We start from the raw sequence: 12,365 nt of genomic DNA on the forward strand, positions 1-12,365 counted from the left end.
CCCTCTTGCTACAGCGACCCCTTTACAGAGCCCCCTCAAAGACTCCCTTTACCCTCTGCTCTCACATGGACAGAGAGGCTGCGTGCCCGTTTTCACTTGGCAGAGAGCGAGATGAAGACAATGACATCATTCAGAGAGCTGGACACAGTTTATACTCGTGTCTCGTCCTCTCTTCATCTCTCTCTCTCCAACTCTTGTTGTTGCATGTCGAGTCGAGCCCCCTCCCCAAATACACACACACACACACACACACACACACACACACACACACACACACACACACACACACACACACTCATCTTTACTGCCTCTCTCTACTGTGTATTCATTATTAAACCACATCTCCTGATCCTCCTAAAAAGAACTCGTAACACAGTTCATATTTATGCTACTGAACACACACATTTACACACCTCTCCCTCCACTTTACACACTCTGATACTATTAAAAAGGTTCAAGCCGGAAATAATCTGCGTGTTTGTTAACGTTTCCAGATGTCATTACTCTTACAAACACATCAGTGAGTCACAGCGTTGCCCTGGGTGACACGTTTATTCATTACAGTGAACACACACACACACATGGAGCAGTTTATTTTAATATGTATTTAACTAAAAAAGTAGGTGTTAATTCCTTTAAATGAGGCCTATTACTACCACAATTTCCATATATATGTGTAAAACCTGTGGTGATGAGTTGGAATGAGGTTGGCTAAAAAGGTCTAACACAGAATTAGGTAATAATTTATACCTTTACTCTTTATTAAGACGAGGATAAAAGTTGCCTGGTTGACAGGAAGACAACAGGAAGGTTAACTAAATCCTTATAAATGATGTTCTGCAGCCTCAAGCCCCTTAAACCTGCATTCACTGATTTATTTGACACACTGTCATTTGAAACATTGTTATTATGAAAAATATTGATTATTAAATACCTCATATGGATTAAAGTCATCTCAAATCAATGCACAGTTTACTCCTGTGTGCTGATAATGACAGTGTGCCGCTGTTTTAGGAATATTTGCTTTGCATCTTCATAAACTACTTTTTTACAGATTTACATCTTCAATAGGAACAAATGAGTCTTATCCTTTAATATACATGCATCTTTTTAGGATTCAAGTGCAGTTTCTGTATAATTCGACTCTCAAAAATGATACTAAAACATGTAGTCAGCTATTCTGCTCCAAAATACAACAATGACTCATTTTTATGTTTTTAAAGGTCAAAAGTTTTTTCAGTTATAGGTTTAGAGTTTCAGTCTACGTGCATAATCTCAACCCCCCCCCCCCCCCCCCATATATATTTATCAATAATAAAGAGTGAGGGGAGCAGTGCAGAACACCTGAATCTTCTCACTTCCAAAAGTATTCACTCCATGTGCGACACACATACACACAGTTAAAAATACCAAATATAGAAAAAAGGTTTTTCTCCACTAAGCTGGAGCCTCCTCCGCACAGAGCAGCAGCCAATAGCAGCTACACCAGCACGCACACACCCACACACACACACGCAATCCATACACGCATAAGAAAACACGTTAAGCTCTTTGGAAAGCAGTGTAGTGAGCGTGTGTGTATGTGCGTGTGTGTATGTGCGTGTATGTATGTGTGTGTGTGTATGTGTGTGTATGTATGTGTGTGTGTGTGTGTGTGTGTGTGTGTGTGTGTGTGTGTGTGTGTGTGTGTGTGTGTGTGTGTGTTCCTTAGAATAAGCATTCCTCCTTCTTCTCCTCTCCTGCATTCATCTAGTGTTAAGTGTTTCATACATGGTGCAATACATAAACACAAACACACACACACACACACACACACACACACACACACACACACACACACACACACACACACACACACACACACACACACACACACCGACCTGCAGCACCGACACCGATACAGTAGCCCTTAAGTCACCCAAAATCAGTGAGACTAGAGGTCCAGCTGACTCTGACAGTCCAATGATCCCCAAAAAGAAAAGGTTTCTCCTTGTAAAGCTGGATCCTGATGTGATATAATATGTAACATCAGTATGAGACAGACGGGCAAACATTCAGACATGGAGACAAAAACAACAGCAGAGAGAAATAGAGACCAGCAGATTCAAGAGCTGCGGTTCCAAATAACATTAGTTTTTTGGGGAGAAATGTACGTCAGCCAACTCATGATGAATACTGAATACTGTAAAAAGGTCTCAGCCGGAGCCTCTCAATCCTACTTAAAATGATCAAAAACATTTAAAAAAAGCTTTAAAATTATCATTCTTAATCATATTCAACATACTGATGCAGATTTAAGCTCAGTTAGCTCATTTCTTGATTACTTATAATGATATATCCCTCATTAACACAGATTTGGGTGATATTTTATACCTCTATACTTTATAAACAGTCAAACTAGACAACAGGAGAGCTATATCATTCTAAGTTATTATAAGTGATAATGTTAATATAACTACTAACAATATAATGCTTGTCTTCCTGTGGACTGTGCAACTTTTGTCCTCTGATATAAGATGAAAAAACATCAGCAAACACTGATTTTTATCATTTCTATTAACTTGCATTTAGTTAAGTGTTTGATGGAGTGCAGAAAATCAGTTAGTGCCAGTAAGATTAAATTACCATTAAGTCATTTGAAGCTTATTCAGTAAACACAACTCAGCATTGACGTTCTACACAAGTTTTCCTCCCCAAACTATCTGCAGACAGGCACTTTAAACCCACTGACATGAGTCTGCTCTGAGCTCCGAGCTCCGAGCTCCGAGGGAAAAAGACAGTCTGCAGCGTCTGCAGTGTTTATGTAACAGCAAAGCACTAAAACTGAGGGCACTGACGGCCTCACACACACACACACACACACACACACACTTACATACTTACACACTCACACAAAGCCTGAGGGATTCAGCCAATTACTAAGAAGTTGTGTGATTGCGTTGAATAAAAACTGAGAAGTCATTGGCTACCGTGGCGACAACAATCCGCCCACATTCAACATTTTGAAGACGCTGTGTCTCCTCTGTGGTTATAAATACCGGCTCTGTTCCAAACTTTACTTTGCATTATGCATCGATCTGCTATAAATAAAAGCCTACGGACCCAGACTGACCCCCTCACCCACCCACCCAGCCAGCCACCCACCGCGGAGACATAACAGCACAGACAGTAAGAGAAGAAGTCAGTTTAAGTTACCAGTGAGAAGCGTTTCTATTGTTGGAGGATAATTGAGGCGATTGTTTGAGATGGAGAGTGAGACCTCTGAATTCCCCAATGCCACTACACAAGGAACTCAAACCGTGCATTGCATCGGATGGTGGTTATTGTTGTTGTAATATGACTGGATGCCATCACAAACCTTTGTAGCACTAAGCTTTACATGCAGCTTCTCAAACAATGCAGGACAGATGAAATTAAATGGCTAAACTATTTCGATAATTTTAAAAAAAACTGCTCCAGCTTTTATTCTTTGTGGTCAGTAAAGAAGATACGAATCCAGAAAGCAACACTTTTACTCCCTTATATACTTACTGACATCAGCGTTAATGAATAATTTAATGGAGACTCTGATCAGCACTCAATGAGGTACTTCTATATATACTTTTTTTTTCTTTAATGAGAGGAATTCAATGCAAGAATAATCTGAAAAAGCTTCATTACAACAAACTCAGCAGGCTAGGATGTGAGTTTCTATTATTGATGTCTCATTTAAATTTAAAATGAGCCCAGAACGAGCTGGAGAGACAGGTAGAAATATTGGGGGGGTTCCATTTTCTACAAACCTCACCACTGCTTTGACTTTTTGGTCTAATTAAATGTGATTAAATAAGAATAATTTGACCCGGCACACAGCAAGTTAACAAAAGTCAGTTTCTAATGAGATATTATTTAATGCATTGTAATTATAAGACTCAATAATTTACTAAACCTACCACTTTAACTTGATATGATAGTTTTGGAAGTTAAATATTCCAATATAACTGAACGACAAGTAATCTAAAATGAACCAGGTAACATGAATGAAGCGTGGGATTGAATGGATTACATAAGAAGAGAGATAAAACAATAGGTGGGAGGAAAAAATAATAATGTTGGGATGTGTCAGGCGAGTGAGAGAAGAGACTGAATGACATGACAAACGAGAGGCATGAAATATAACATTTCACTGCTCTGCAGGAAATAATGCTGATGCAATATCACAAAAATAACAACCACCGACAGAATTTAGTGAATGCACTTGAGAGCGATTGAGTTTCAGATGACTTGAGGCGTCACTGAGAAAGTACAGAAGCTTTATTTCATCTAACAGGACTGAGTTAGTTTGCAGCACCAAAAAAAAATACATCAAAGAGTTATCGAACAGTGCTCCATCATCCCTCCACATGCACAAACACGCACAGTCATGACCTACCTACCATTCACACATCTCTATCTCTACCATACATGTCTTATCTAACCTTAGCAAAGAGGAAACTCATTTTATTCCCAGTCTTACCTTCTCCTGCCGTCATGGTGCAAAGCCGCCCTGAACGCTGAAGCTCGAGAGGAAAAGCTGCCACACAGCTGATAGCTCAGAGCTCTCTCGCTCTCTCTCTCTCTCTCTCTCTCTCTCTCCCTCTCTCTCTATCTCTCTCTCTCTCTGTCCTATATCTCTCACCCACTGTTTACCTCTCGGTGGTGCTTCAGAAATGGCTGCTTTGTTTTGCTCTCCCTCCCTCCCTCCCTCCCTCCCTTCGATCTCTATCCCTCGACAGTCTCTCTGCTCTCTTCCCCCTAACTCTCACTCTCCTCCTCCTTTCCTTTCCTTTCCCTATTCCTCTTTGCCTCCATCTTTCTCTAATAAGTATTTCCGTACATATATTACAACTGTGATGATTAGACTAGAAAGTATAGGTTTCTGTTTCTTAATAAAATTGTCACAATTAAAGCCCCAGGCTAAATAAGCTGGGTGTTTTTCAGACAATACATGCATACAGTAGATATAGTCCACATACATTTGGACATATAGTGGAACATTAAACTCTAACTCTAACCTATCTCTTTCTTGGCTTCAGCCCAATTTATCTGAAAAGGTTTGATTCTTACTAAAACTCTCACAATGAAAGCCACACAAGCAGATAGTATATGAATATGTAGATACTCACATACATTTGGACATATATGGAGCTTTTCCACTACACAGTTCCAGCTCGACTCGTTTTTTTTTTTGTGTTTCCACTAGGGATAGTACCTGGTACCTGCTACTTTTTTAGTACCTGCTCTGCTGAGGTTCCAAGCAAGCTGAACCGATACTAAATGTGACGTCGACAGACTGCCGGCCACTGATTGGTCAGAAGAGTTGTCGCTGGAAGAGTCATGAGCCGTACCACACAAGAATCAAACCCGACATTTTTAAATACCGGCAACAGTGTTACAGCGTTTCGGCTCAGTTTTCTTGCTTTGTGTGTGACAGAAAGCCACATACAGCAGCAAGTACACCATCGCCTCCATGTCCTCCATTGTTTATGTGTTTGTGTTGCTATGACGACCCCGCCCACGTTGAGTAGGTACCTTTTTGTAATGGAAAAGGTTGTTCCTGGAACCGAGTCGAGTCGAGCCCAGTAGTGCTGGAACTGTGTAGTGGAAAAGCGCCTATAGTGTAACATTAAACTCTAACTCTGCACTACTTATTTATAATAATATTACATCTAAGTTAGTAATACCTCAGGGCTCTATTCTTGGTCCTCTGTGTTTCTTTCTTTATATTTAATGTCTTGGCCAAATTATACAAAGTAATGGAATAAATGTCAGTCGCTATGCAGATGATACTCAGCTCTATGTGCTTATAAGAGATGAAGATCATATTCTAATTACTAAATGAGTGAACTGCATGGCTGCTGTGACAGTGGATTGGATGTGACTAAATTTCCTGCTTCTAAATTGGGATAAAAGTGAGATGCTGGTTGATGAACCTGCTAGACAGTAACAGTAACGCTCGATGTGAGTTCACAAAAGTGTGGCAGCCAAGAATATCGCTGCCTCTCCTTTGATAAGCACATCAAAGAAAAATCACAAAGTATGCCACATTTTTCCCCACTTACTTAACATTCAGCTAGAATTCAGTCTTCCCTGTTCATGGTTGATGCAGAGACTTTAAGGTGATTCTGCTGACTTATAAAACCTAAATGTTCCCCATCATACCTGTCTGATCTCCTTTAAAACCTTACATTTAACCTTTGTGTCGTCCTCCTGGGTCAAATAATTGACCCCGTCTGTTTTGACTGTTCCTTCTTTCCTCCCTTCCCTCCGTCCTTCCGTCCGTCTGTCCTCCCTCCCTCCCTCCCCCTTCTCTCCTTCTTTCATTCCTTCCCTCCTTCCTATCTTCTTCCCTTCTTTCTTTCATCTGTCCTTCTTTCCTTCCTTCCTTCCTTCCTCCCTCCTTCATTCCTTCCCTCCCCAATACCTTCACCCCTTCCTTCTTTCCTCTGTCCTTCTTTCCTTCCTTCCTCTTTTCCTTTCCTCGCTTCCTTCCTTCCTTCCTTCCTTCTTTCCTTCCTTCTTCCTCCTTTCCTTCCTTCTTCCTACTTTCTTCCTACCTTCCTTCCTTCCTCTGTCCTTCTTTCCTTCCTTCCTCCCTTCCTCTTTTCCTTTCTGACTCCCTCCCTTCCTCTTTTTCTTTCTGACTCCCTCCCTCCTTCCCTCCCCCTACCTTCACCCCTTCCTTCCTCCTTCCTTCTCCCTTGACTCGAGGAAAACAGGAGGGTTAATCTTGAGCTCTCCACTTTCCCATCGGGCCGCGTTCTTCTGGTATAACCTGCTGATGTCGGACAATCTGAGTCTCTTGAGTCCTTTAATTATAAACCTAAAACTCATCTTTTTGCCTTAACCTACAATTACTTGCCTTTAATTGAGTACTTCAGGACCTCGTACTGCATTGTAGCCCAGTTTCAGTCTCAATGAATTTACTAAGTGCTGTCCAGTCGATGAGATTATTGATTATTCCAACTATAACTGCTCTGATAACATCATTGCATCTCTCTAACCTTGCATCCGAGCTGTGTTTCCCTATTTTCCTCCTGTCCTCTCTTGTCTCTCGGGCATCTCTTGTTGGATCAGCACCGATCCTGGAACCGCTCTGCTTCCCTTCTTAAGGGGGTTTTGCATCTGGTTCTCCATCCTGAGTTCAGCCTCACCTCATGTCTCTTAAACTCTCTTTGAATGATGTCTTTATCCTTCTCTCTTCTGTTCTGGTGGCATCTGGAAACCACCCATCATCCTAAATTTCTTGTTCAATGCTTTATTCTGTCATTTCTCTTCTATCTGTCCTAGGAGAAGGATCCTTCCTCTGTTGCTCTTCCTGAGGTTTCTTACACTTTCTCCTTGATTTTATGGAGCTTATCCTTATTTGAACCGAGGCTCTAAGGACAGAATATGTTGTATTGCTGTACACACTTTAAACCCCCCTGAGGCAAAGTTGAGATTTATAAAATTAGGCAAAACAAATAAACCTGACTGGACTTGACTCAAGACTTCTACTGTGCATAACGCCTCCTACACCAGTGCTCGTATCTCTCTCTACTGTACACTGTGAAATGTATCTGAGCTTGTGAGTTTATTTTGAGGCTGTTAGCACAACTGTCAATCTAACCTGAGGGAGCGTTTAACAGCGCAGCTCATTCTCCGTCCACATTAACACCACACGTTCTTCTCAGCTGTGAGGCAGACGGGTTCAAATTAAAACCAGTCGTCATCTGCTGTTGTGAAATCAGTTTTAGCGCCAGTGTGAAAGAGCAACGTGAAGTCTGAGAGGCTGAACATGATGAATATGATGCTAGACTGTTTAATAACTGTGAGAATGACTCATGTTTGATTGTTTCTCTTTCCCAATAAACTCTCAGCAGCTCTGCACAAGATAAAATAAAAACAAATGGAATCTAAAACATCCATCTTCATACATTAGGACTCATATAAAGAGCTGCTTCATATCTCCTACACAGTAAAACTGGATTTATCAAGAAGTAATAAGAGTCAATATCATGAAATAAAGCATGATTGACAAACTCTTATGTCTTATACAATCTATAAGACAACACTGGATGCTGTTGTAAGGCTACTTTACTCTGATTATGTGGAAAAAATGAATACTTTAAACCCTTTTAGCCTTTTTTTACACACATTTTAGCAGTGTCACAACATGCCTTAGCCTGATATGCCATATATTTATATTTTCTAAATAAAGTGGGCTATTCAGAAAGGCCATCGAGTTGAATAAGAGTTATACTGTACATGTTTTAAACCTGTTTTTAATCATTTTTGTTTTGGGAAACCTCAGTTTTTTCCCCCTGAATGTCCACAAGCAAACCGATCCACAGTAATTTAAAGCAGGGGTGTCAAACATATGGCCCTCTGACCAGATTCAGCCCATTAAAAGGGTCCAAATTGGTCCACTGGATAACTTTGCAAAAGTATGAAAATTGCACTAAAGTCTTTGCAATTTTTCTGCTGCTTCAGAGGTTTTTATACAATTCTCTAAAAAGACAACGAATATATATTGTGGTCATTTATTGTACATCAATCAGCAGCTTCTGTTCAAACTAATCTGAAAAAAAATTCAGACATAATATTGGTGAAATTTCTCATTTTCCTTAAGACAGGCTGTCCATCTGTTTTGTATGTAGACGGTTTATTATAATAGAGTTATATTACAGATGACATATATTATCTATTTGTTATTTATAGGTTATTATGCAGTGATTTAAATGGTCCGACCCACTTAAGATCAAACAGGGCTGCATGTGGCTGTAGCATGAGTTTGAAAACCCTGATTTAAAGGACTTTTGACTTTGTTATTCTTTTGTCTTTTATTAGATATAAAACAGTACTAAGTTTTAGGACTGCTGTGCTGTTCCTGTAATGCCTTTGGGGTAAAGTCAGGAGGTAATATTTGATGGAGTCAGTGTGAGACAGCTGTGAGCCACACCTGAGCTCCGTCTCTTTAGCATATATTTGTTTACATTTGCTTAGAAAAGCCAGATGCATCATGAAGTCAGACTGAATTAACTATTAGTAGTTTAGAATATACAGAAACCGATCAGAGGATTATTGACACAGTAGGAAACTCAAAAAGACTAAATCTACAGTTAAGTGGAACATCTTTTGTTAAGCTGACGTCAAATGTATTTATGGATGTTTATATAAGATACTTATAATCAGGCTGAAGCTAACAAGATGTGTATGATGAGTTATGGCTCTGAGAGGAAGAAAAGGTTTAATGTTTCCAATTTTTCCATTTTTACTGTTTATTATTTGGTTTTTATGTGACGCACATTGAGTTGCTCCAGTTATTTAGTTGTGAACTAGCCTCAAAGTTGGAGGATGTGAGAGAGACACATTTTAAAAAACAGGTCAAAATCTGAGCTGCACAGTTTGAGATATTCAAAACCTTTAATCTCCAAACTGGGTCGATAAAACTGGATTCTACAATTCCCACAATGCAACATGATATCATCTTTTGTTAAACCCTTCCTGCCTGGTGAACGCCCACATGTCTTACAACGCAGGCTTTTATTCTCACAGAAAAAACATGACGCAATTTGTCTTTCACAGAGATCATTGTGCACATTTTTAAAACTTTAAATCCTCATGTTTGTAAAAGTATGTGCAGTTCTCATTAATGCTGGTGTGAATAGGAGTCAACAAAACATGACATACTGAAAATAAGCATTGGGTAAAAATAGCAGAGAGCTGCAGGAGGTGCAGCATGAGCCAGCACAAAAAACTTGTTTACATAAAAATCTGAATGCAGCTGAAATGATGCTGCTTTATTGAGGTCAAAACTTTCCTCATCATCCTTGCAAGCAGGTATGGCACACAATCCAATAACTGAGTTTCATTTATAATTAATCAGTTTACTTTCCCTGAACATATTTCTCTGTTTCGAGGGTGAACTGCGTCATTAATGAAGCTCATGAGGATTCCTGTGGAGTCGTAGCTGTTTGGGGGAATCTGCAGACTGTCTTTAACCTTCTTGTTGTCCCCCCGGGTCAAATTGACCCCATCTTTTTTGACTGTTCCTTCCTTCCTTCCTTCCTTCCTCCCTCCTTCTCTCTTTTTTCCCTTCCTCTCTCTTTCCACCATTCCTTTTTCCTTCCTCCATCCCCCTTCCTTCCTCCCTCCCTTCTTTCCTCTGTCCTCCCTCCCTCCTGCCTTCCTTCCTTCTTTCCTCCGTCCTTCCCTCCTTTCCTTTCCTCCCTTCCCTCCTTTCCTTTCCTCCCTTCCTTCCCTCCTTCCTACTTTCCTTCCTTCTTCCTCTTTTCATTTCTCCCTGCTTCCCTCCTACCTTCCTTCCTCCCTTCCTTCTTTCCTTTCCTCCCTTTCCTTCCTTTCTCCCTCCTTTCCTTCCTTCTTCCTTCCTCATCATCCATGCAGGCAGGTGTGGCACACGATCAAATAACAGAAAACGATGGTTTCATTTATAATTAATCAGCTTACTTTCCCTGCACATATTTCTCTGTTTCGAGGGTGAACTGCGTCATTAATGAAGCTTTCTTTTGGCTGCTGAACCCTCATGAGGATTCCTGTGGAGTCGTAGCTGTTTGGGGAAATTTACAGTCTGTCTTTAAAAGCTGATCCCTGTTCTTAACTTGCTATCTATTGGGGCTCAGTGAGTGTCCCCCCCCCCCCCCCCCCTGTAAATGCATAAGTAAACAAATATAAGGACACAAATGTGTCCTTTGCTGCCATTTTATGACTCTGTCTCTTCTGTTTTAATAGATTTGTGCAGATTAGAGTGATGCCACTGGCTGTTTTTTGGATTGTGGGTCCGCAGAGGGACGTTGGAAAGCTCTACACCTCCTGTGGAGAAAACTCATCTACTCTAGCCCCAGGCCGTCCGTCTGGCCTGCAACCCCCCCCTCCTCCTCCTCATCCTCCCATCACTGCTCCTCCTCCTCCTCCTTTCTTCCTACACATAGCAGCACACACACACACACACACACACACACACACACACTCAAGATGGAAAATATAGTCTTAAAGGAAAGCTGACGTACGCAGATGGAAATGAATGCCAGAATGAAGACGACTACAATATATCATTTTATACTTAAACCTTAATATTCACAGTACATCTAAAAATGGAAAAAACAATCCAGTGACTTCTCTCCTATCCTAATAGACCACTTCAGAGCAAAACAGCAGTGCTCTTGCAGGTGAGTGTATGTCGTATATCATGAGTCAACAAGCCCAAAGCAAAGACTAAGGTGATAGTTGAAGTCAGGAAGCAAACAGACGCTGAGCCAACGAACTGAAATAAAAGCACACGGGACGGGAGGAGCACTGACCTGAGCCAGAGGATGAGATCATGTTCCCCGATCTTTGGACTTCATCGAATTTGCTGAAGATTACATTCAACCTGTAAAAAGGAAACAAGGGGACACGAAATAATTAGAACAAAAATCTGTAGAAGAAATGAATAATGCTGTTTAGATGCTTAGACTAGTTCTCAGATACTGGAAGAGTGGCTAGAATATTTAATTTAATAAATATCACATCCTATATAAGACAGAATAAGACTAAATATTGTGCATACAAGAATAATGAATGAATTGGTATTTGCCTCTTTTTGCATCTTGAATCTGTGTATTTGTGGACATCCTTGTATGTTATTGGCCACCATATGTATTTTATACATTATGCATTATATGTATAAAAAGGAGAAACTCTTTATATAGAGAATTGACACTTTTTGACCTGACAGCATGGACATTTTAAAGGGGCTCTGTTGTATTTCTTGTAACAATGTTATACATAAAGGCAATGTTTTGTTTGTTTAAAAATATAATAAAACATCTTTATAGGAGGTTGTATAGAGGGTAAACAATAAAAATAAGAAAAGGAAAAGCATGTAAAAAGTGACAGAGAGCAAGCAAAAAAAGGTCTCTTTAAAAAGGACCTTCATCATATCTGAGGTGAGCAGCTCTCAGTGTAACAGACGACGTCTGTCACACAGAGGACTAACTGGCACTGAGAGAGAGAGAGAGAGAGCGAGAGAGAGAGAGAAAGAGAGAGAGAGAGAGAGAGAGAGAGAGAGAGAGAGAAGGGTGATGGAGGAGCACAGAGACATATGGTCCAGTTTTTTAAAAAAAACAAGAAAAAACAAAAGAAAGTGTGTTGAGATGAATCCTGACACTGTTTAAAATAATCAACCCTCAAACCATGAAGATGACTTTTAAATCAGATTTACTGTTTAGAAAAATCTGCTTACATCAAATATATAAAATAAAGAGCCATCAAATAACAGTCTGGGGGTGAGTATGATGTTTAAACCTCAGCAATGCTCATAGAGAACTACATAAAACTAGATTAAATACATGCTTATAAAATCA

At 40.1% G+C, this 12,365-nt stretch overlaps 1 protein-coding gene across 1 annotated transcript in view; it reads right to left on the reverse strand.

The window, feature by feature from the left end:
• Positions 1-12,365, reverse strand: part of clasp1a (cytoplasmic linker associated protein 1a) — a 127,720-nt gene that overhangs the window by 57,176 nt on the left and 58,179 nt on the right. Inside the window, exon 8 of the mRNA XM_053328199.1 lies at positions 11,322-11,392. Within this exon, the coding sequence (XP_053184174.1) occupies positions 11,322-11,392 (71 nt within the window). The remainder of the gene's footprint in view (positions 1-11,321; positions 11,393-12,365) is intronic.

The sequence above is a fragment of the Scomber japonicus genome, chromosome 11 (genome assembly GCF_027409825.1).
Source record: "Scomber japonicus isolate fScoJap1 chromosome 11, fScoJap1.pri, whole genome shotgun sequence".
NCBI lineage: Eukaryota > Metazoa > Chordata > Actinopteri > Scombriformes > Scombridae > Scomber > Scomber japonicus.